Genomic DNA, 25,771 nt, shown 5'->3' on the forward strand with positions numbered 1-25,771 from the left:
GATTTGGGCCCTGTGAGAATTCATTTTTTAGGGACTCTGTCCCCAAGAGGGGGGGGGCGGGGGGGGATGAGAAATGGAAGGCTTGAGGGTGAAAGTTTGTGGGTGGGGGGACCTGGAAGGTAACATGCCTTTGTGGGCATCCTAAAAAGGCTCTGGCTGGCTTTAGGAACATCTGCTTCTGCTACTGGAAGCCACCCAGCAAAGGGGCCCTTTTGTCTGTTGAAGTGTTAGGCTCACATGTGTCATAGGTTTGGTCCCTCCACTTGCCTGGTCAGGAGAGGTCCTGATGCTTTGCCCAGTATACACACCACCTCATGCCATATCACCACAACACACACACACACACACACACACACACACACACACACACACACCAGACATATGGGAGGCAAGTCCTGACATCTTCCTGGGCTTCTCAGATGAGGATATGTGACCCAACCTGAAGTAGTGAGGAGACGACAGCAATTTAAAATGCTGTTAGTGTGAGATGAATTTTGGTATCTCTGTGAGCTGCCTGGAAACATACTTTGGTAACTATGGTTGGCAGACATGTCAAACAAACTCAAAAAGGGTCTGGAGGCTTTGGTTAGAGATAAATGACAAAGATTTATTCAAGGGTCTTAGGGTTTGCAAACTGGAAACACAATGAGGCAATACGCAGAGCGTTCCAAAGAAGAAAGGAAAGCTAACAGTTTTTACAGGACAGAGCACATTCTGGAGAAGAACCAGTTCTACAGTCTCAGCCTCTGATTGGTCTGAGAGAACAATCTTCTAGATGACCAGTGGTCTGGAGAATGGATGTCAGGTGGTCCGGGTGTGTGAACATTCTTTCCTTAGTCCTCCAGGGGAATCAGAGGGTTCTCTAGAGGTTTTATGTATATCCAGACATTGACAAAGGACTAGCAAGTTTAAGTTCCCAGGTTGTTAAAACAAAATGGAATGGTTGCCTCCTGCCTCAGCCTACTTGGTTTTAGTAATTGAGCAGCTTGACTATAGTGACTCCATTTTATTTTTCCACTCAATTCCTTAGATAAAAGGGGGATAAAGTGAGTTTAGACATGCCCAAATTAAGTGGGTCACTAGGTCTCAAGGGGTCCCCCTACAGCTCAATACAATTGATGTACCCTTCCATTCCCCATTCCTTCTGAGATGGGATTTTTTCTCCTTGGTGTCTCATTCCTTTGTTTAATAATCTTAACTGTCAAAATGTTTTTCCTTGTGTCCAATACAAGTCTCTGATATTGCTGCATTGCTACAGTCTATGTTGGTCTTGTCAACTAGACTACACATTCCTCAAAGGCAGAGCTAGTAACCTCAAACCCCACACTCAGCCACAGTGCCAGGTACAGGCCTTGGCATGGAGTTTTTGATGGAGCAAAAGCTCCAGTTGAAGGTCATTTTCTTGTTCCAGTTAGCAAATATGCCTTTCCATGAACTGTAATATTGGACTTTAATACTCAATAATATTCCTCTGAAGTTGGAAAAACTCCAGAGCATGTTTCCCCAAAATATTCTTTGTTGCTTACTTGGAAAAGGATGCATTGGTCCACCCTCAAGACAACCCCTGATTTATGCCTACCAAATTGTTCTTAAATTGTTGCCCTTTAGAATCCCTGACCATCATTCTTCAACTTTTCTGAGACCAGGTTTTAAACGTGTGTGTGTGTGTGTGTGTGTGTGTGTGTGCATCTGTGAGAGAGAGAGCTAGCTAGAGAGAGAGAGACCTCAGTTCTTGTTTTCTTGAAGAAAAAAAATTTCAGTCAAGAGACAAAGTGCAGCAAAGCAAGCAAGAATTTACTGGCTGCAGCAAAAACACACTTAGGACAGGGAAACAAAGAAGGGCATGGAAGAAGCAATAGGAGAGCCCAGGCTGGGCTGCTCTGGCTCAGGAAAGTCAGAGAAATAGGGGCCTTGGAGAGAGGTTCAGGGGGTTAGCCCAGGACGAACTGCCACTGCCCACTGCTCCCCTGGTTGCAAGTCTTGTGGGGTCCCTTACAGTAAAGAAGGGGGGAAGGAAATGTGCAGGCATACTCCCCTGGGGGAGACCACAAGTGAGGTCCTTTGTGTTGGGGGTATTTATCTCTCTCTCGCAGGCTGGAATTTTAGGGGAGGTTTCAGGGAAGGGTCTCCATAGAATATGCATCAGCTTTCCAGGTGTGCTCTTTCAGTGTTGTGGTCTCTGCTGATTGGTTGGCACCAGGACAGGGTGTCATTAGTCATTGCAGCTGGTCCAGAGGCAGCCACCATGTCACTTGCCTGATTTTGCTGCTTTTCTGGGCCTGGAGCTGAAATACAAGTGAGACCTGGATGTCATCTTTAGGGAGGAAAAGTCAGGGGGTCTACACCGCATGACCAGCGATATGCTATGGAAGGAAAGGTAACCTTGGGGTGAGGTCCTTGTTTACCTAGTTTTGCCTGTTGCTACACACCCCGGGCTTTCTGCCTGGTGACCTTTTGTACCTGGCCCCTTGGCCTTGCTCTGCTCATGTCTGTCTAACTTACACTTTTGGGTAGGGGAAGTGAGCTGTGGTCAGCTAGTCCTTGCAGCCTCTGAACACAGGACGAAATTTATACCTTCGGGGGATGTTTGAAGAACTATCATGAACACCTTTGGCAGCCAAGTCACCAACCATCCTTAGACTCTAGTCCCCACTTCCTCTGTCCACATGGATCAAGAGTTGGCAGCTTCCCTTTTCTTGCTCTGACATGTGCTCCAGTGGAGAATGACAAGCAGCCTCTACCCTGCGGGGGAGGCCCTGACGCTGCACTCACTGAATGTCCTTCCTTCCTTCCCCTTCCTCCCCCCCGCATGCAGTCATGTAATTATCTGAGTCTGTCCCTTAGGGAACACATAGTGGATATTTGCATTTTATCAGTGCAAGCAAGGCACGGTGCAAGTAATGGTATAAGGAATGTGGGTATAATGGCATAAGAAAGGGTTGTGGGGATTTACAAGACTCCGAGAGGAGGAAATGGCTTTATGGAAAGGAGGGATTGGAATCCGAGCTTGAGGGGTGCAAGGATCTGAACCTGTGCAGGTGCGTGGGAAGGGGAGGTGGGAGCCAGGTGCAACATAAGAAGTGATCTGGGGTGTGGAGAGGAGATGCTGCATCTCTGCTCTGCAGAAAAGACTGTGCACAAGACAGGCTCCCAGGCAGGGCAGACCACCTCCCAGCATGCATCCCGCGGGGCTGACGTTTCAATCTGCTTTTTCTTGGCACTGTGTCTAACATCCCTTCAATATAATCTTAACAATCATTGAAGAGGGGTCATTTGGGGCCCGGCCGGCATGGCTCAGTGGTTGAGCATCGACCTATGAATCAGGAGGTCAGGGTTCAATTCCCAGTCAGGGCACATGCCCAGGTTGCAGGCTTGATCCCCAGTGTGCAGGAGGCAGCCAATCAATGGTCCTCTCTCATCATTGATGTTTCTATCTCTCTCCCTTTCCCTTCCTCTTTGAAATCAATAAAAAATTATAAAAAGGAAAAAAAAGAGAAGGGGTCATTTGGGGAAGCGTGCTCCCCTGGTGAACAGGGTAGAAGAAATCCTGGGAGCAAAAGTGTGCGAGTGAGAAAATGGGGGTGGTTCTGTTGGGCTCCGGATGGAAGACATGTGAGTGAAGGACAGAAGGTCTGACTGAGGCAAGGCCCTGGAGAGCCTGAAAGCCTGTCAGCTTGGATTTCTTTCTTTTTTTTTTTTTTCCATTGTATATATGTACCACATTTTCTTTTTTTTCTTTTTTCTTTTTATTTTTATATATGTATATTTTAATATATTTTTATTAAGGTATTATATGTGTACATATCTTACCATTGCCCCCCCACCCCACTCCCATACATGCCCTCACCCCCCAATGTTTTGCATCCGTTGGTTATTCTTATATGCATGCATATAAGTCCTTCGGTTGATCTCTTATTTCCCCCACCTCTCCCTAACCTTCCCGCTGTAATTTGACAGTCTGTTTGATGCTTTACTGCCTCTGTATCTATCTTTTTGTTCATCAGTTTATAATGTTTTTTATTATCCACAAATGAGTGAGATCATGTGGTATTTTTCTTTCATTGACTGGCTTATTTCACTCAGCATAATGTTCTCTAATTCCATCCAGGTTCCTACAAATGGTAATAATTCCTTCTTTTTTATGGCAGCATAGTATTCCATTGTGTAGATGTACCAGTTTTCTGATCCAGTCATCTGCTGACGGGCACCTAGGCTGTCTCCATATCTTAGCTATTGTAAATGGTGCTGCTGTGAACATAGGGGTGCATATAGCCTTTCTGATTGGTGTTTCTAGTTTCTTAGGATATATTCCTAGGAGTGGGATTACTGGGTCAAATGGGAGTTCCATTTTCAGTTTTTTGAGGAAACTCCATACTGTTCTCCACAGTGGCTGCACCAGTCTGCATTCCCACCAGCAGTGCACGAGGGTTCCTTTTTCTCCGCATCCTCGCCAACACTTGTCATTTGTTGATTTGTTGATTCAGCTTGGATTTCATTGGGTGTTCAGTGGGGAGCTGTTGGGAAGTTTGGAGCACTGATTGGAGCCAAGTTTCAGAAATGTGTCTGGAAAGAGGAGAGACCAGAATCAGTGCACCCAGATGTTCTTGAAATACTCTTGGTGAGAGGTAATGACAAGGGCATGGGGACAAGGAAACAAGTCACAGCAGCAAGTTTGTGACATTACTGACAGGGCCATTGTGATGATTAAATCACAGACATGTACAATCATTCAGCAGATATTACAGCGAACCTACTGTGTGCCAGGACCTGAGCTAGGTGCTAAGTATTCGGTGGGGAGTAAGACATCCTTCATTCTCCCACTTCTGGCATTGAGGGGGTTCTCAATAAATATTAATTGAACCTGAGGGTGTGCTGGGGAGTGGGAAGGACTGTGAGGCAGATGGAAGAATGAGCCTGCATAACCAAGGGGCGGTGATGCCACCAGCTGAGATGGGAAACACAGTGAGATCAGAAGGGGATTATGGGGCTTCTGCTTGGTCAAGATTGAGGTTGATGTACCAGCAGGACATTTCCCTGACACCAATTAAGCTCACTGAGAGAAAACCCTGTTTTGTTCACGATTCTGTCCCCACTGCTCGATGCTTTGGCCCTGGCTCCTCTACCCCACCCAGCCCCAGTCCCAGCCTCTTGTCTTGCTTCCCCCCAATTCTGGTGATGGCCTGTGCTGTTTTCCTGGTCAAGGAGCCTGCAAGAAGGGAGCCAACGGAGAGGAAACCGGTCCAGGGCCTGCACTGGGCTGGTGGTCTCCCAAAGGCCCTAAGCTACCCAGCAGCTTTCTGGACAGACCAGGAATATGAATCAGAATTGCAGGGACTAAATGCCCACAGTCAAGGCTCTGACCAACTAAGACAGGAGAAAAAGAAACCAGCAGGTAGAAGTTTAAACTTGCCCCATACCCCACGCCCTTAGACGGTTCTGAGCTGCACACACCCTCCTGGCCTTGCTGGAGATGTCCTGTGCACTGAGCAACAGCTGTGTTTATTGCCAATCTGTAGTCAGCTTGGAAACTCATCTTCTTGTACTTCTTCCCCTCTCTCTCTTCCTCACTTCCCTTTTCCATCTCTTGCTTCCTTTGAATTGAACTTCCCAATAAAATGTTAGCTTCTGACTCAGGCATTTAACAAATTTCCCCTTAAAGAACTGGGACCCAGAGAGGGCTCAGTCAATATTTGTTAGGTAAATGAATGAGTGGCAGGCCTGACCTCCACTTAGATGGTGTAGGGCAAGAAACAAAGGTAGAGGAGTTATTTTTAAAATTTCATAGCTTTGCAATGACTACTTAGAAATGTCAACAGGAGGGTTGCCTCCATAGACTACAGAGGCACCTCATCTCCTAGGTGAGAGGGGCAGGGGATAGAGAGAGGAGAGAAGTGAGGCAGAACTTGAGACACTCGCATTTAAGAAGCAGGAGAGCCTGGCCAGTGTGGCTCAGTGGCTGAGGGTGACCTATGAACCAGGAGGTCTCGGTTTGATTCCTGATCAGGGCACATGCCCGGGTTGCAGGCTTGATCTCCAGTAGTGGGCATGTGGGAGGCAGCTGATCAATAATTCTCTCTCATCATTGATGTTTCTATCTCTCTCTCCCTCTCCCTTCCTTTCTGAAATCAATAAAAAATGTATTTAAAAAAAAAAGAAGCAGGAGAAAGGAAAAGATCCCAGGTGGAGGGCTGTGAGATAGAAACTGCTGGTGTTCATCAAAGCCCCCTTACCCCTCCAGATCACAGCTGGATGGCATTTCCAGCCCCTGTAGATGGGCGTGACCATGGACCATGATTCCTGAACCGATAGAATGGTGAACGAGACAGAGCTCCTGCCCACATGGAGCTCAAGTCGAATATGTGTAGAGGAAGTGTCCTGCCTGGTACCTGGCACGTTAAAGCCTCTTGCAGGATCTGCCACACTCCCAGTCTGCAGGACATAACAAATAACTCTGAGGTCCCAGGGCATGTGGGAACCATAAGACAGAAGGGCCCAGGTCTTTGAATCATGTGATTCTTCAACTGAACGCTTCATGAATGAGAAATAAACGCTTATTGTTCAAACCACGGTGATTTGGGGGTTTATCTGGTACAGTAGTTAGTACCAGATACATCATAACCTGGCACATGTTGAGAAGACTAGAGGCAGATGTTGAAACTGAAGAGTAGTGTGGAGAGTGGCTACAGCGTTTGGACAGGTTCAAGCCTCAGACTGATGAGAGGGCACGGTTCTCTCTTGGCAAAGCCAAAGCAGGTCTCCAACTTGGAGGGCAAAGCTTGACCTTATGGCCCGAACCTGTGGTCCCAGGTGGCTGAGTATGTGGGCTGCGGGAGATGCAGCAAGTGCTGCCAAAACAAAGCTCGATAGAGTTCTCAGGTGCATGTAATCAAGTAGATTCAAAACTCCTGAGAACATTGTAAACCTCTTGACCACGCCCTTGCTTGCCTCATAGGATCTGACTATAAAATAAAGACTCAGCTTACAGGCTGTGTCACTGTGTCTCCATCTGAGAGCAGTGATCCACCCGGCCCCCAACTGTATTCTCTTGTCTGTCTTCTTTAATCCTTTACCGCCCCTCCTCAGGTTCACCCCTGGCCATGCTGGCCATGGTTCAAGTAGGAGCTTGTTATGGTCCTGAGGTCTGGACTTGTAGTTCCAAGTCCTGGTGTCCTTGACACAGCCCAGGTGGGTGGGATATTAAGTAAGTTCTCACACCTTTTCTCTACCCTTACCATCCTTCCAAGCACACATTTTTTGATGAGCCGAAGTCACCGAGCCATGTTCTCGAACTTGACTTAGAGAAGTGATCAGAACTCATAGTCCTGAGACCGCCGACTCCCACAGCAGGACAGTCCTCTGGTCTCCCGCCCTAGCAGGAGGTGTGTATGCCAGAGCTTTTCAGTTAGTAACTGTAGGAAGAGATGAGCAGCAAGGCCTAGGGAGGACAGAGCTGAGTGGCCCTGGTGGTCTGGGCACTGGGGACTTGGGAGCTGTCTCTCCGTGTGCTCGCCACGCATGCCTCAGCTGTGGGGTCCCACTCAGCATTCGATTTTCAGAAGAGAGAATCTGAGAGGTGTAACCTAAGGCCTGTGTTTGCCCCTGTAATGTTGATGATGACAGGAACCTAGGACAGTTAGCCAGGCTCACAGAGAACAGGAGAGGGACAGTTCCTCCAAGGAATAGCAGGCTCCGTGGATCCTCTCAGCAGGGCCTTATTTCCACACTGGAGCAGCAGGAGGACGCTGTCGGGGTCCTCTTGGGATCAGCAACCAGTGACCTTTCAGCAGCAAATGCATTTTTATTTTAAAAAGCAAATGTCACTGGGGGCCAGCAGGGGGGACTGACTAGAATCTACCTGCCATCCTTGCATTCGAGATCCCCTGGGTTTGGGGGAAGCGATTAAATGAGAAGCTGTGGATTAGGAGTCAGGAGCCATGGGTTCACTTCTACTTTTAACAAACTGTCTCATTGTTTTATACTCCAATTTCCCCATTTAGAAAACAGGGTAATAAAAGCTGTTCTGTCTTATTCACAGATTTGTTGTGAGGGGGGATGGGGGAAGAAAAGAAAGATAAATATCTGAAAGCTTCTGAAAGGATTTTAAGAAGCCAAAAATCAAATATAAGAGCAGTTAGTTAGCAAAGCATCTGTTACGAGTTGAATTGTGTCCCCCGAAGACATGTTGAAGTCCTAGCTCCCAGTTCCTCAGAATGACCTTATTTAAAAACAGGGTCCTGGAAGGTTCGGTCTGTTGACAGGAGCTCAGACTAGAGTAGGACAGACCTTAATCCAATATAACTGGCGACTTTACAAGAGAGGAGAAAAGACAGAGACATGGACACATAGAAGGACACCATGTGACATCAGAGGCACAGATGGAAGGGTTGTAGCTATGAGACCAGGAGCACCAGGGATTGCCAGAAGCTAGGAAAAGGCAAGGAGGAATTCTCCCCTACTGGTTTCAGAGCCAGAATGGCCCTGTTGGCCTTGGACTTCGAGCCTCCAGAACGGTGAGACAATGCATTTCTGTTGTTTTAAGCCACCCAGTCCGTGGCACTTGGTTGCGGCAGCCCTAGGAAATGGATTTAGCATCTTTTGACAATTCCCGTGGCACAGGGAAGCTTGGCCAAAGCACTTGGCCCATCCCTGAGGGGTTTGTGACCTAGAATCAGACATGGGTCATGGGACAAGGACATGGAGGAGGACTAACACCACAGATGTGAAGGTCACTCAGAACAAAGGTCAGTGTTGTGAACTCACAGCAGCTAATAGGGCTAAGTAGCTTTACACAGTGGGGGTGGGGGGTGGAGGGTGGGGAGTATTTAGCTGATGCTGACTGAGGTGTCACTTCTGCCCTGAGGGACCAGTGTGCTCAGAGTGGAACTGGGTTAGGGCCGCCTGAGGACTGAGTCGCTCTCACTTCCTGCACCTGTGGTGTAAGTGTCACTTTCATACTCCAGGGCCCCATCCCATAGACTCCTGGTGCCAGGCGGCCATCAACACACCAGGGAGGCCCAGGCTTTGCAGGGAGGAAGCCTGCAGGTGCTCTTGGCTCTTGGAGTGCTTGTTTTAGAGGAAAAGTCATTCAGCCTTTTTACTCTGGGGCTTCTGCTTTGTGTGCAATGTGCCTGTGCTGGGTGCAGGCCAGTCAGGCCCTGGGCGAGCACAGACGCACAAGCTAGTTGAGTGTTCCCACACATACATCATGCTGTTGAATCCTCTCAGTATTCCCATGGGGCAGTTATTATTACCATGTCCATTCTACAGATGAAGAAATTGAGGTGCAGAGGTCCCACCCTGGTGCCAGGAGCTGCCTGACTCCGGAGCCTGTGTTACTAACCACTCTATTATGCTACTTTGAGAGCTTATTTGGATCAGGCTGTTCTTAATGGAATCTAAAAGCAATAATTCAGTGAAGAAAATAAGTGAAAACAAAACCAAAAAAAGTGTGTATGTGTGTGGGAGCCATGATCTACTTTGACCAAGATACGTAAAGAGGAAGGGCCGCAGACAGCATGAGCCACGCGCTCCCGCCAGGTGAAGCTCTGACTCTTCCCAGCAGCCCTGGGAGTGGATCTGACGGACATGAAGGAATTAGCCAACGTCACCAATTTGGTGAGAGGTGGAGGTCAGATGTGATCTAGGTTATCTGTGAGCCTGGTGTGTTTTCCATCACCCCTACTGCCCAAAGGGACAGCCAGGGCCGGTTGTCTCCCGGGCCTTAGAGTGCCTCACTTAGCACTGGGCACAAAATAAGTAATAAGTGTTTATTAGATTGGGTTGAATTAAACCCGAAATTAACTAATGTTCATTAAGAGAGGATTTGACAAATAAATGGACACCGTACAGACGTGAGAAGGAATGAGTTGTCTGTCTGACACGAGATCTGCTGTTCAATGAAGAACGGTTTAGAAACGAGTATGGTTTCTTTTCCTGAAGAAAGAGCAAGACTTTCTTACCAATACTCACCTTCATCTGTTTCTCTGGGCAAAAAACGGTCTGTATCAAACAGCTTCACATGATAATAATGCTTATCTCCAAGGGGGAGGAGCATGAAGGACTGTCACATATTTTATAATAAGAAAAGGCATGAAGATATTTCCATTTAAAAAAAAAAAAGTGAAAGGAAGGAAAAGAAAGACAAGTTGTTTCTGGTGGCAAAAGATCCCATGAGAGTGGGGGGTGCGCCTCAGACCCGGATTCTCCATGTCTGCTTCCTCAGCATGGACGGATGGACCGATGGACCGACCCTGGGCTCCACAAATGGGAAGGGTTCATTCAGAGCCTCTCTCTGTATCTTGTAATCTCTCTGTCTCTCTCCATCTCCCACCCCCCATACTATGAAGTATTTCCATTTACAACAAACATATAAACACACTTTGTGGTACCAGGACTCTTTGGGAAATGGAACAAGTCTTTTTTTTTTTTTAAATTAAATCTTTATTGTTGAAAGAATTACATATGTCCCCTTTCCTCCCTTATTGACCGCTTCTAGCCACCCCCCACCCCCCACCCCAGGCCTTCACCATCCTATTATCTGTGTCCATGGGCTATGCAGCTATGCATAAACGCTCTTTAGTTGATCTCTTCCCACCCACCCACCCTCCCCCGTCTTGCCTCTGAGATTCCACAGTCTGTTCTATGCTTCTATGGAACAACTCTTTGTATTGTGTGAAGTCAAAAGTTCAGGGCCCACTGGCTAAGTAAAGGTGGGGTGATTGAGCACTAAAAAACTGCAGTAAGTTGAAACACTCATTATTCTGAAACTGGTAAAGAAAGTGGGGGGGGGGGGAGTAATTTTGCCTTTCCTGTATGAGCTGTACTCATGGTGAGCAAACAGTTGATAAAAGAGGGGTTTTGGGGGGGCCTTATTTTATTTTATTATTTTTAAAATTTTAGTTTTCAATTACAGTTTATATTCAATATTATTTTCTACTATAGGCCCAGTGCACGAATTCGCGCACCAGTGGGGTCCCTCAGCCTAGCCTGCAGGATCGGGCCGAAACTGGCTCTCCGACATCACCCGAGGGGTCCTGGATTGTGAGAGGGCACAGGCCAGTCTGAGGGACCCCACCGGTACACAATCGGGGCCAGGGAGGGATGCAGGAGGTTGGTCAACTGGGGAGGAACCATGGGAGGAATCTGGGGCATGTCTGGCCTGTCTTAGTCCTGATCGGGCGGGACCCCAGCAGCAAGCTAACCTACCAGTGGGAGCATCTGCCCCCTGGTGGTCAGTACATGTCATAGCAAGCAGTTGAGCGGCCTTAGCATATCATTAGCATTATTACGCTTTGATTGGTTGAACAGACAACCAGATGACCAGACACTTAGCACATTAGGCTTTTATTATATAGGATTAGTTCAGTTGTATAGCATAGTATTTAGACAATTATATACTTTATAAAGCATTCTCCCTATATTTTCAGTACTCACCTGGCACCATACATAGTTACGACAACATTATTGAGTATATTCCCTAAGCTGTACTTTACATCCCTGTGACTGTTTAGTAACTATCAATTTGTACTTCACCATTTTCACCCAGTCCCCTAATTCCCCTCCCCTCTGGCAACCAGCAGTCTATTCTCTGTGTCTACGAGTAAAAGAGTTATTTTTATTTATTTTAAAGTTATTTTTAGAAAAGAATCCCAGCTAACAAATACAGGAGGGAAAACAGAATTAGAAAAATCCCTGTTTTGTATTTCCCCCTAACGACACTGTGGATCTAAACACTGATCATCAATGGCTGCAAAAACCTTGAGGTAAAATACCAAAAATAAAAGAAAATAAAGGGAAAATTTTTCAAAAAATACCAAAGGAAAATTTGTCATAAATGGATGGATGAGGCTGAGAACTCTGGGACCCATTCACCATCCCTACCACTCCGACTAGAGAGACACCAAGCATTACCTGTCTCCTGATGGGTTACAGTGGGATGTGCCCAGCACCTTCTATGAAGTATTCTTGCCACAAAATCAGGCCCCTAAATCCAACTACCATTTTATAGGAAAGATGAGTCCAGAGAACCATGTTACATGGCACCTCTGTATTTCAACCCGCAAAGTTCAGAATGTGGTAAACTCTACAGATGAAAAGAGACATAAGAGACATCTCAAGTAAGTGTAATTTGTGGACTTGCGAATCCTGATACAAACAAGTCAACTGCAAACATTACCAAACATTTATGAGGCAATAGGAACCACTTGAACACTGAACACGCATTTAGGAAGTTAGAAGGATTTATGGATAAATCCTTGATGTGGTGACTTACGGTGTGATGCTAAGAATTTGTTTCAAAATAATCCAGATATGTGGGGCTGGAGAGAGGAGTGGGTAGTGGTGCAAATAAAACAGTCCTGGCCATGTGCAGGTGGAGTATGCATAGGGTCCCTAGCGGCTGCTGGCTGCCAGCCAGGTACCCGCAGCCAGCCCCGCCCCCTAGTCAAACTCCCAGACAAACTCCCGGTTGAGGGGACAATTTGCATACTACGTTTTTATTATATAGGATAATCTCTGCTTCTATACATAATGTCCATAATTAGAGCGTTCCATAATAAAATGTTAGCCAAAAGCAATAAAAAGTTTGGGCATACAACTCAATCCTATCATGATAGTGGTAGAGGTGGTGATATATGGAAATGTGTGAATGTGTGTGTGCGCGCGCATGCGGTCTCAGCTGTGTTTATTCCTAATTGAAGTTGCCCCTCTGAACAAATGCAATCTATTGGAAACGACTTTTTGACAGGTGTGAATAATGCCCCAACCTGACAGGCCCAGCTGGATTTCCAAGGGGCGTTAGGCAGCAGGCACAGACACAAGGCCCCTCTTTAGGGGACGGCTGGGGCCAGCCCCACACGGTTATCCCCTCGGTCAAAGACAGAGTAAAACTGTCTAATGAAGACGTCGCCCAGGATCCAGAGGGGCCCGGATGGAGGCTGGATGTCAAGGCCTTGAAAGCCACTGGAGCAGAACTTCATTCCATCTACGAAGTCCTGGGGTTGGGAAGAAGAAGGTAAGTGACAGGGGAAGAAGGAAGGAGTTCTGCCTTCAGCTACACTGTGTGGTGGTGGTGACCACACCGGATGGCCTCAGACAGCTGCCTCGCAGTTTTGGTTGGTGCGTTCTTCCTCCTGCTTCATACACCTATACCTATGTATTCGATAAAGCGTTTCATAGATGTGGGCCTGGGCTTCTAAGTTCTACAATTTTGAGAATTGTTCATCTATTATACACTCCCACCCCCCAACACCATTTCACCATTGGGAAAACCAAAACCTTAATTCACGGCTGGGAGAGCAAAAGGTTTGGCATTAGAAGACCTTGACTTAAACTCTGGTTTCTTTAGTTTCTGGTGGAGCTCAAGTCAAATTTTTCAAAGGAGAGAAACTGCTTATAAATGGCTAGCCACTGCTATTTTCTTGTTCTGGAAAGAATCGCTTGAGTGGCTCCTACTAGGTGTAAGGCAAGTGGGCATCCCTTACTCCACGAGAAGAGTGTAACCTCCCCCAATCTTATTTTTCAGTTTGGCAAAGAGTTGGGATCTAACAGACAAGTGTGGTCTTTCCAACAACCACTGGAAGTTTGAGGTTGCTGATGAGGGAGTGGGAAGATTTGCGGAGGGCTAAAGAGCCTTCTTGAGAGGACGGGGATAAGAATGCAAAGGTATTACAGCATCCGTGATGGGTTGAGGTGGCTCTGATGGAAATTTGCTGGCAGAAAAGGACAATGGCACCATATTGGGTACAGGAAAGGGTGTGGGGGTGGGCAGGGACTCACATAGGGTGAAGGTGGGAGGGGGGTGCTGGAGTGGTGAAGGGTGTAGAGACTGATGACTTTGGCAGTTGAAATGTCTAGCTTGTCCTCAGTGTGGTGTTCACAATGGCAGCTGCAGAATTCCTTTGTTGGAGGAGATTAGGGGACTTGACATGAAGCTGTGTTTTAAAGTAAGACATTTGTTTTCACTTTTACTATAACAATAAACGTGGCTTAGGGAAGGGGTTAATGGAGATCAATGTGTGGGGGTAGGTAAATCCCTAAAGCCCTCAGTCTATCCTTTAGTTTCTCGATTCTGGTGCAGTCACATTGATGCTGTGGTGACTCTTAGGCAAGGTTAGTGCATTAAAGTGTGTCACCAAAGAACTACGATACTGAAAATCTGAGCCAACTGTGTATGAGGTGGTCATGGATTTCTCAGACACCTGGGAGTAAGTTCCCTTTCTACCTCTCCCTTCACACTTACACGACTACTGCACCAAGGCATTCTCTGGTTTGAGGAGCATGTTAATCTGTGTATATATATTAGAAGAGATATAACCTTATTCTGTACCTCCCACCCCAAGCATCTCATATCTAGAACCATTAACTCTCTGGGTCTCAATGTCCTGGTCTATAAAATGGGATAATAGCATCCCCGGTCTGAGTTGGTTGGTTGAGGTTAGTGACAATGTCAGAGAACCTCATTGAATGGCCTGCTCAGGTTTGCTGCTGCTTCGTGGCCGAGCAGGAAGTTAGAGAACCAGCCCAGTGGTCTCTCCACCACACACAGGCAACTGTGTCCTTCCCCGAGGAAGTGCCACTTTAGTGCAGGGTAAGATGCGAGGGGACTTGGGATAGATGTGGCCTCTGAGTGCAGGCAACTGTTTGAAAAGGGGAAGTGGCAGGTATCTGGGGAAGGCCCTGTGACTTGCAGAATGAGGAAACAGCCCTTTAATTCTTTTCTGCTATATTGTGAATATATGTGTGTATGTCATGTGTGTGTGCTTTTTTTTTCAATTGAATTTATTGGGGTGACGCTGGTTAATAAAATGATACAGGTTTCAGGTGTACAATTATGTAACACATCATCTGTACACTGTATTGTGTGTTCACTACCCGAAGTGAGGAAACAGTTCTTACCGGCAGGGTGTAGGCAGTTGGTTGAAGAGTGTAGGGAACTCCATTGATGGTGAAGGTGACATCCGGCATGACATTGAGATTGTCACACTCCACGGCATACTAAAACACACCACAGAGGATCAGTTTAAAATCTCCCATCTCACAAGAGAGGCCCACTCCCTTCTCCCCACTCCCACCCAGACAGGCACTCACTTCTCCATCCACGGGCTCTGCCCCTATAGCCTTCTGCAGCTGCTTGATCTCATCCGAGGGGCCTGTGAGGAGGGAGGTCCCTGTGTCCACAATGGCCTGGCAGCCTTCTGAGCAGAACATCACGGCACCCCCGACCTGGATTCTGAGGGCACAGGAAGCATCGTCAGTCCCTCACCTCTTCTCCTCTTGTCCCCTTTCTCCAGCCTCCAGCTCTCACTCCCTGCTGAGCTCTCTGATACCTGAAGCACATGCCTGGCACATGGCTGGAACCTTGCAGGAACTTGTTCCTGGCTGAGTTGACACTTGAATTATGTTTCTTTGAATCCCTGCATTGTCTAATACAGTGCCAGGAAGGTGTCAGACATCCAGTCCCACGTCCCCAATTGCTCCATGCCCAGATGCGTGTGTGAGGGTTCGAGGGGGAGCTCAGTCAATGCTGCCACCTCCATGAAACCCTTGAGGGTTTCTTCAGATAGAAGCTGCCTTGCCCTGTCTGCTGGGCCACCTTGGTGGCACATCTCATGGAGCACTGATCACTGTCCTCTTTACATGCAGTTGCTTGTATGTGCGTCTCACCTTCTGTGCATCCTTTATGCAGGCACAATCTGAATCCAATTCACTTCTGCACCCCATTTCAATCAGCCCTTGTCTCTGTGTTAATTTATGTTGAGTGAACAAGAAGCAGCTGGTGGAGTGTTTGTATTTACCATGGGTTGACTTGAAGGTGCACGACTCCTACAAGGAAGGAAGCTGGTAGTTGGTACTGCGTGCCTGTCACCCTGGTTACTGATGCTCCTTCCTGCACCTCTGCTCAGCACCTCCACGCCTCTAGCCTCATGCAGGCTCCTGGCATCCTCTCCCAGTGACCAGCACTTCCATTCAGGTCAATTTGAGTTGTGCCTGCTATGAGTTATGAGTTCTTCCCTCAACACCATACTCTGTGGAGGATACTCACGTGTCCAGTGCTATCTGCCAGTAGCCTTGCTTGGTGACCGGGACCCAGTTCAGACTCCCAGAGAAATGGGAGTGGTCATAGCCTCCGAAAATCAGCTCGCTCCCTGCACCACCTTCTGGGTCACTACAGGGAGAGAAAGGCAGGCTGCCAAGAAGGGCCACTGGAAAATCCTGGGAATGAGTTCCCGCCTCGTGGTCTGATCACTCCCACCAAGTACCTAGACAGGCAGAAATGCAAGCTCGGGCTTTGAGACCAGGGCTTCCAATGACTGTGAGTCGGTTAGTCTGGACTTTCTGGGCAAAAGAAGAGAGACAGCTCTGCCCAATGATTTGTGAATGAACCACAACCCTGGTTAGGCGCCCTGACCGGGAATCAAACCCATAACCCTTCAGTGCATGGGACGACACTCCAAACAACTGAGCCAGCCCAGCCTGGGCCCATCTTAATCATTTTAAGTGCACAGCTTAGTCATGTTAAGTATATCCACACCATTGTGCAACCAGTCTATAGAACCTTTCATCCTATAAAACCAAAATTCTACAGCCATTCAATAATTTCCCATTTCCCCTTCCTCAGTCTCTGGCAACCACCATTCTACTACCTATTTCTATGAATTGGGCCACTCTAGATGCTTCCTATAAGTGAAATCATACAAGGGGTCCTTTTGTGACGACAGGCTTAGTTCACTTAGCATAGCGTCCTCAAGCTGTATCCCTGTGGTGGCATGTGTTATACCAGGCGTCCTCAAACTATGGCCCGTGGGCCACATGCGGCCCGCCGAGGACATTTATCCGGCCCACTGGGTGCCGCTGCCTGTCCTGCTTAGCAGCCGACTCGTCCCAGGCCCGCAGTGCGCATAGGAATTTGTTCATAGTTTTTTTTTTAAACTATAGTCTGGCCCTCCAACGGTCTGAGGGACAGTGAACTGGCCCCCTGTTTAAAAAGTTTGAGGACACCTATTAGACCGTCTTTCCTTTTTAAGGCTGAATGTATTCTATTGTATGTATATATCACATTTGCTTATCCATCCATGAACATGTGATTATTTTATTATCAGCTTATTGTACATTTTTTCCTGTCTCCCCCACTGGGATTAAGCTTCTTGAGGACAGGGACTGTCTTTCTAGCTTCACTGTGTTCCCAGTGCCTCGCATTGTGCTCAGCACATAAGAGGGGTTGGGAAGTATTTATTGACTGCATAAAGGAATATCTAATTCCAGGTATTCCTTAAATTAGTCCAGCGTGCTACAGTTTACAAAGTGCTCTTCACAACGACTTTCTGAGGCAAATCCCATTTTCTCAATAGTCAGAGAGGTTAAGTGTTTTGCCCAAAATCACACAGCTGGACTAACAAGAGATCCAGCCCCAGTGTGTGACTGCCACACCTAGTGCTCTTTCAGTGGCACCGTGATGCCCAGGGGGAGCTATAACTGACCTCAGCCTGGCAGGCGTTCAGGCCTTACCTACTCATGTAGACAGAAAACATGGGTACGTCCACCAGGTTCTGGGCCATCATGTTGTCGAACACTGGAGTCACCCCTCCAACGGCCAAGGAGGGGTATCCCAGGCCCAGAATGCCATCAAACTCTGCATTCACAAAGGTCTGGCCAGGCTCCGTGACACTCTCCCCAAATTGCTGGCTGACCACAGTCAGCCCTTCCACCTGATGGGAGAAAGCCCAGAGGAAATTTGCCCAGGAGATCCTTGGCAAAGGGCCTCAGGTCCCCAGATTCTCCTCTCTCCTGAAGCTAATTCTTCTTCGACTCAACTCTTTTTGATTAAATAGGCACAATGATTTTTGCCATAGTCCCACTCAATGTTTAAATGTAAACCCTTTTTGTCAAAGTATAATACAGAAATCGGAAGTGTGCAGTTCAGTGAGTGTTCACAAACTGTACTCACCCATGTGAGCAAGCTCCCAAACTGAGAAACAGGACATTGCAATCCCCAGAAGGCGCCCCCCGCCCTGGCCTTCTACCCTGCCAACTATCACACCTTTCCTCACAAGTGACCAGTCTCCTGGTTTCTAACAGCATGTATTGGCATTGCTTATGTTTGAATTTTATATAAATGGAATCATACAGTATGAATTCTTTGGTAGCTGGCTTCTGTCACCCAACATTACGCTTGTTGCATGCTGTTTTGATTTGTTCATTGTCTTTGTATTACACAGTATGAATATGCCATCAGTATGTATGCATTCTACCATGGGGCATGTTTGGGTTGTTTCCTGTACTTGACTATTGCTAATAATGCAGCTTGTACTTGTCTTTGGGTGAACATGTGTACATATTTCTGTTGGGTATATGTTTGGGAATAAAATTGTTAGATCATAGAGTGTGCGTAAATGCCGACAGAATTGAATAAATAGTGACAGAATTTTCCAAAGTGATTTGTATCAATCAATGTTTTCAGTACCAATATTTTGAGAGTTCCAGTTGCCAGTAGCTCCATATCTTCACCAACACTGGATGTTGCCTTCTTTTCCTTCTCAGTCTTCTAGTGGATATGCAGCGGGTACATTTGGTTGTAATTTGTATTTCCTGACGACTAATGACATTGGACATTGGATATCTCCTTTTGTGAAGTAGGTTGTCTGCATTTTTCTTATTGATTGGAATCAAGTCCTTTGTTGGATGTATATATTAGAAACATCTCCGGACTGTGGCTGGTGTTTTTACTCTCTAATGGTCTTTTTTGATTAACAGAAGATGTGTATTTCAATATAGTCAAATTTATCAATCTTTTTCTTTCTAATTAGTGGGTTTTGTAACTTCAGAAAGTTGTGCCTACCTAAGGTCATAAAGATATTTTTCTATGTTTTTCTTCTAAAAGCTTTATTGTTTTACTTTTCCCATTTATATCTATAGTCTATGAGAAGTGCTTTGATGTGTGAGGTAGGAATCACTATAGATTCTTTTTTTTTTTTTTTTTTACTATATGAATATCCAGATGACCTAGTACCATTTAATTACTACACCATCATCTCCTCTACTTCAGGTTCATGTTCAATGTAGGTCAGGTGACTGTGTGAGTAGTCTCTGAATTTTCTATTCTGTTCTATTTTTCTATTTGCCTATCCTGTGTCAATATTACATATCTAAATTACTATATATTCATAATGTCTTATACTTGGTAGTATTTTTCTTCATCTAGACTGTATTACATATTCATATAAATTTTAGAATTAGCTTGTGAATTTCTAATAAAAATTGCTCTTATTTTGATTGTTAAAAAATTGACTTATTTATAATACTGAGTCATAAGCATGGTTTATCTTCAATTTATATAGATCTTTCTTAATTTTACTATGCAATATTTTGCAGATCTTGCACATTGTTTTGTTAAATTTACTTGTAGGTATTCGGTGTTTTTGATGTTATTATAAAACATCGTGATATTATGAAGTGTTCCTTCTGTGTGTGTGTGTGTGTGTGTGTGTATTATTGATTTCAAAGAGGAAGGGAGAGGAGAGAGAGATAGAAACATCAATGATGAGAGAGAATCATTGGTCGGCTGCTTCCTGCACACCCTACACTGGGGATCGAGCCTACAACCCAAGCATGTGACATTGGCTGGAATCTAACCCGGAACCCTTTAGTCTGCAGGCCGATGCTCTATCCACTGAGTCAAACCAACTAGGACAAGTGTTCTTTCTTTATCAATTATCTGGGAGAATTTGTGTAAGGTTGGCGCTATTTCTTCCTTAAATGTTTGGAAGAATTTACCACTGAGGTTACCTGGGCCTGGAGTTTTCTTTGTGGAGAGATTTTTAATAGCAGTCAATATTTAAATAGACATTGGAGTATTCACATTTTCTATGTTTTTCTTGTGTCAGTTTTAGCATGCTGTATTTCTCAAGGCATTTGCCATTTTTTAAGAAAATTGTCAAGTTTATCAATATAAAATTATTCTTGATATCCTGTTATCATTTTAATGTTTTCAGGGTCCTTATTAATACATTATTTTTCATTTCTAATATTAAGTTGTATTTTCTTTCAGTTTTTTATTAATTTTGTTAGAGGTTTACGAATTTTATTAATCTTTGTCAAGAGTTAATTCTTGGCTTTGTGGATTTTCTCTGTTGTATGACTTTTCTGTTTGATTGACATCCATCCCATTCTTCTATTTATTTCCTTCCTTCATTCTTTGGGTTTGATTTGTTGTTGTTTGTGGTTTGCTTGTTTTCTTATTCTTTATTGCTTAAAGTAGATGCTTAGATGGTTGATTTTCAGCTTTTCTAGTATATACATTTCAGGCTATAATCGTCTCATAAGGATTGCATTAGCTGCATCCACGATTGTTAGCATGTCCTTGCTTATCTGTATCAGAGAAGCAGAGCCATTAGGAGCTACATACAAAAAGGATTGTGTTCTGGACAGTTGACCGTATGCCATTGCAGGTGCTGGTTAAATGGTGTACAGTAGGAATTCGCTCTGTCCTGTTGTTGCAGACTGAAGTCTACAGTTTGGCAGTCCGTAAGGGAAGACAGATGTCAGGTGGGAGAAGAGTGAATTGGAACTTAGAGGTTGAGGGTGGACTAGAACACACATTGTTCTCTCCCTGCCTCTAAGCCTCAATGACTGGGTGTCCTGTAGCTCTAGCTGACACCGTCTCTTACGGAGTTAAACATGCAGCTGGGCTGGGAGCCAGGAGACTTGAAGGAGGAACCAAGGGAAGCTGGAGTTGCTGTGGGCTTGGCTGTTGCCCCACACCACCCAGCGAGCCAGCAGATAAGCAGCAAGCCAAAGGATACAATTCCCTTTCCATGCCCTCTTCTGCTTCCCAGAGGTAATTATGATGATCAGTTAGGAATGTGATATAGCCTTCTGAGCAGTCATTTGTACTTTTACGTATGTTCTAACAGGAAATACAGTGTGTTGTTTTATCTGTATGTGGTATTTTTTACATAGATGCTGTGTTTCTTGCTCTTGGCATTTTTTTTTTCCACTTCATATGTCCTACTCCCACCCACTTTAAAGGGATGTTGATGGAGTCTGAGCCCTGGGGCAGGACCCCCCAGAACTGTAACAGTGCTCATCAGGAGTGGGTCAGCCTCTATTTCCCCAAAGGCCTGGGCGTATACAACAGTCCCCCCTTATCCACAGGGTGAACATTCCAAAACTCCCAGGGGATGCCTGAAACTAAGGATAATACTGAACCCTATATATACTGTTTTTCCCCTATCTGTACCTATAATAAAGTTTAATTTCTAAATTAGGCACTGTAAGAGATGAACAATAGCTAATAATAAAATAGAACAAAATAATACACTAATAAAAGGTACTTAAAGTGATCTCTCTTTCTCTCTTTGATAACTAACTGGTCTGATAACTGAGTTGTCTACTAAGTGGTTAATGAGCAGAGAGCGCATACAGTGTGGATACACTGGACAAAGGAACAATCCACATCCTGGGTGGGACGGAGTGAAGTGGCGCAAGACTTCATCCTGCCCTTCAGATCAGTGTGCAGTTTGAAACTTAGGAATTGTTTATTTCTGGAATGTTGTATTTAATACTTTCAGGCTGTGGTTGGCTGAGGATAACTACAACCACAGAAAGTGAAACCGTGGAAAAGCGGGGACTACTGCGCTTGTGCCCATGACCCTGGGTAGGGCAGGACCAGGGCTCCCCTGGCTCTCTGTCCCCACCTTGGTCAGGTTCCCACAGTTCTGGGACCCACAGGACCTTTGGTCAACAGGAGTTTAAGGAGCAGCTCACGAGCTCAGCATCGAGTTCAGGGCTGACCTTGGACTCGGATTCTGCCTTGTCTCTGTGATTGGACTCCCAGCCCCTACCTTGTTGCCTTATTTCAGTAACTGAGTTCCCACCGTCTGCCCCGGCTTGGACATCTTCTTCCTTCAAGATGGAGGCCTGGTGCCCTGGGGCCATTGGTCCAGTTGTGAACCCTGCTTTCTGCCCTGTGCTGTGTCCCGCAGGAATCCCCGCCCACCCCCCACCTCACCCCCCTGCTGCCTCTCTGGGACCTAGCACATTGCTCAGACTGGCCCATGGCCGGCCACATCTCAGGCCTGGCCAGGCCTCCCCTTTCGCTGGAAACCAGCTCCAGCTCCTTGCTTCCACCTCTTCCTGAGGCAGATCTGAAACTACTCCCCTAAGAGCTCTGAACGGTGTTCTGTCTCCCAAGTTCCTGACCAAGAGAGGGAACATGAAGGAATTATACTCACGGAGACCTGGTCAGCTCCAATGACTCCGGACAAGCTCCCCGTCCCATACTGAATGAAGAAGTGGCTCCCTGGGGCACTGTATGTGCTGGACTGGGAAGGGCTGAACCTGGGGTGTGTCTCTGGAAAGCAAAGGTGCTGCTCTTGCCTGGGCCATCAGCCCACTGCCTTCATCCCTGCCCCACACCCCAGAGTGCAGAGCTGCTTCCCTAACTTCCACCCAACCAGCAGCTCCTTTCTCGCTCTGCCTCAGCCTTCCTTCCCACCGCTCCTTTCTTCTGTCCCACGAGGCAGTGGGAACCAAATCTCCCTCACTGACCAGTCTGAGGACACAGTGATGAGCAGGTGCATCTGGAAAGGTTGGCCATGGCCCTCCTTAGTGACCCCTACATTCCCCTCTAGACATACGTGGTGGGCTAACAGGAGGCCAAATAGTTGTCGCTGGGCAAACATAATTGCCTGTGAGCTCCTGAGGCACACAGAATAAATGCCAGCCATCAGCCTCTGCCAACCACTGGGGGTCAGAGACGGGCATTCTAAAGAAATTCAGGATAAACACTGGCCATTCCAGGAAGTCGCTCCCAACATCTTACACAGCCCATGGACACCTTGAGTGTTGCCTGAGGCATCGTCACTAAACGTTGTCCTACATGGACTGAGACGCCTTTCCTTAGCTCTTCCTTTTCCAGTTTCCACAAAGACCTCGGAGTGACCTCTGGCAAAATGGGTCCACCACCCCATTGTCCCACCAGCCCCTCTCTGTTATGCTGGGAGTGAGGTCACCAGGCCTCCTAGATGCAGGTGAACAGTCTACACTGGAACCTGACCCACCAACCTGCCCAGAAAGAGCCACTGCAATGGAATTGTCCCCCACATTCCTTGAGGTGTTCCAAGGAAAGTATTCAAAAATGTGCATTTGTTTGGTGGTAGAGTTTCCCCCTGCTGATTCTGGTCAGTATGGAAGTTGCTAGCTTGGATAGCAATCAATTTTAACTTTCTTCCTGACCCAGCCCTGTTTCTGCTGAAGGCAGTCCCAGGGCAGAGGCAGAGGAGGAGAGGAGAGGCTGGTGTGCAGGGATGGCCAGTTACGGGAACCCAACCCCTTCCCCCAGGGTGCCAGGCTCCAGATCCCAGGCCTGGCCTTCAGCCATTCCCTGTGGGGGCTCCTGGACCACTTACTGCAGGCCGGGCTGGTGCAGTACACAGAGGGGACCCAGAGGTTGGAGGAGCCGGTATCAAAGATGACGGTGAAGTTCTGCGGTGGGGAGCCAATAGAGATGGTGCCAAAGTACTCCATCTGCAGGCCAGGGAGGGAAGGGAGCTGGCTGTGTGTGCTGGGGAGGGGGCGGGACCCAGGGGGAGCTCCGTGGGCAGGGCCTGGGCCAGCACAGACCGGGGCTCAGAGACCTGGGAAATGGCCATCAGAAGAAGGGCAGAGAGGGAGGAAATCTAACCACTATCCTGCTCCTCCCTTTCCTCCCACAGAGGTCCACACATTCAGGTGCCCTGGGGCTTATTCAGCCAAGTCCACAGGGACCCGGGCATATGGGTCATCCCAGAGGAGAAATCCGCACTGCCTCAGTGCTGCTGCCCACTCGCCATGCCAGGCCGTGTCCCCCTCCCAGCCTTTGCCCCAGGAGGCCTCACATCCAAGTAGTTGACGAGGGGCTCGTTGACACTCTGGTCCATCGTACAGGACTCGGTGAACTGGATCATGTCCAGGTTCTGGGATTTCCAGAACTCGGAGAGCTGGCCCCGTGCTCGCAGCTTCTTTCGGAGGGACTGACCCCTCCTGAGGGGCACCCTGAGGACAAAGCCCCCTGTGAGGAAGAGATGCATTCCTGCTTCTCTCTGACTCCCCTCCCTGCCCCATTTCCCCAGAGGTTAATTGGGGAGTTACACCAGAGGGGGTCTGTAAAGGAGTGTGCCAGGATTTGGGCAGGATCAGGGCCCCTCTGCCCCAGCCTCCTGTAGACCCTCAGGCCCTTCGACTTGAGATGGCCCTCCCTCCCAGAGACAGGCTCTTGGAGATCAGGGGCGATGGGGCTGTGGGATGGTCTGCACGTCTACATGAACACCATGAGGGGCTGACTCAAAGGGACAGAAAAACTCTGGGGGCAGTGGTCAGCCCCTTGGGGAAGTGCTCAGGTCCTCTGAGCTGCACAGTCCTGCTGTTTCCAACGTGAGAAGGTCCCTGGGGCTCAGGCAGGCAGCTCCGTCAGAGGTGGAGGCCCAGGAGTGGCTTGTGCTGGGCTGGAGACTATGGCTAACACAAGGTGGCCGCTTGGAAAACCTTTCCTGAGCCCTCAGTTTCTTCTCCTTCCTGTTTCCCCATCAGCTTTCCCCTCCCAGAGGAGCCCTCAGCTTGAGTCAGGGCACTGCCCCCGCTGGACACAGTGCTGGGATGTGGCCTCACCTGTGCAGGGGGCCCAGGGCCTGCGCCAAGTCCGGGAGCACCAGCAGCAAAAGAAGAAGCGTTTTCATGGTACAGCCGGCAGCTTCCTTCTCGCTCTGCCGCGGCCTTCCCTCCACTTCTCCTTTCTTTGGTGCCACAGGGCAGTGGGACCAGATCTCCCGCATGCAGACCCGCCCAGCCCGGTCTGAGGACACAATGATAAGGCCCCTGGAGTCGCCAGCCAGGCCCAGAGCAAACACAGCGTGTGCCACGGGCATTCGCCCTCCACCCCTCGGCTCCTTTCACTCCCGGGGGTGGGGAGGGAATCTGGGGTGGGACCTGGGAATCTGTGCACCCAGATTCTAAGGCTAAGAGCATTGTCCACGGCTCAGCATCTCCTGGAATCTGGCACCCACCCTGACCCAGGAAGCCCTGCCTTAATTAATTGAGGGAGCACCTTGCCCCCGGAAACGTGGGAACCACCTACTGTTAGTTACCATGAGTCTGTCTGAAGGCTCCTGAGCGGTGGAAGCTCAGTTGCCACATGCGGAGCACGACTCCAACTCCTATTTTTTTTAATCCTCACCCTAGGATATTTTTTTTATTGATTTTTTTTTTTTTTTTTTAGAGAGCATGGAAAGGCAGGGGGGAGGGGGAGGGGGAGAGGGAGGTGGAGGGAGAGAGAAACATCGATGTGAGAGAGACACATTGATTGGTTGCCTCCCGCATACACCCCGACCAGGGCCAGGGATGCAACCTGCAACCCAGGTATGTGCCTTTGACCAGGAATAAAGCCCACAACCCTTTGGTGGGCCAGCCAACACTCTAACCACTTGGCAACACCAGCCAGGGCTCTAATGTAGCATTAATCAGTTTGTTTTGTCTGTATTTCCTGTTCTCTCCTCAGCCCCTTAGGAGCCCCAATGGCAGTTTACTCCCCCGAGTCCACTTTGAAACAGAAATCAGCACCCCCAAAGCCCCTGTAATGGGAAGATTTGGCAGTGGATTGTGGAGCCAGTCTTTTTGATCCCAAGGACTTGATGAATCCAGGACTGTAGGGTAGGGGGAGGTTCAGAGGAGAAAACAGAGGTGGCCCTCAAAAGCCAGAGAGGTGCTGGGGGTGAGGGGTCCTGGAGCAGGTGCCTGGATT

The 25,771-nt window shown here is 47.6% G+C and overlaps 1 protein-coding gene across 1 annotated transcript; it reads right to left on the reverse strand.

The window, feature by feature from the left end:
* Window positions 1-12,827: 12,827 nt before the first annotated feature.
* CTSE (cathepsin E) lies at window positions 12,828-24,710 on the reverse strand (the record flags this gene model as incomplete). The annotated part of the gene is made up of 9 exons (XM_080648293.1): window positions 12,828-12,992; window positions 14,896-14,994; window positions 15,088-15,229; window positions 16,043-16,165; window positions 17,506-17,705; window positions 22,230-22,348; window positions 23,406-23,523; window positions 23,874-24,030; window positions 24,643-24,710. 9 exons carry the CDS (start codon window positions 24,708-24,710, stop codon window positions 12,828-12,830), a joined length of 1,191 nt encoding a protein of 396 aa, XP_080504419.1.
* Between the last annotated feature and the right edge of the window lie 1,061 nt (window positions 24,711-25,771).

The sequence above is a fragment of the Plecotus auritus genome (assembly GCF_963455305.1).
Source record: "Plecotus auritus genome assembly, chromosome: 12".
NCBI lineage: Eukaryota > Metazoa > Chordata > Mammalia > Chiroptera > Vespertilionidae > Plecotus > Plecotus auritus.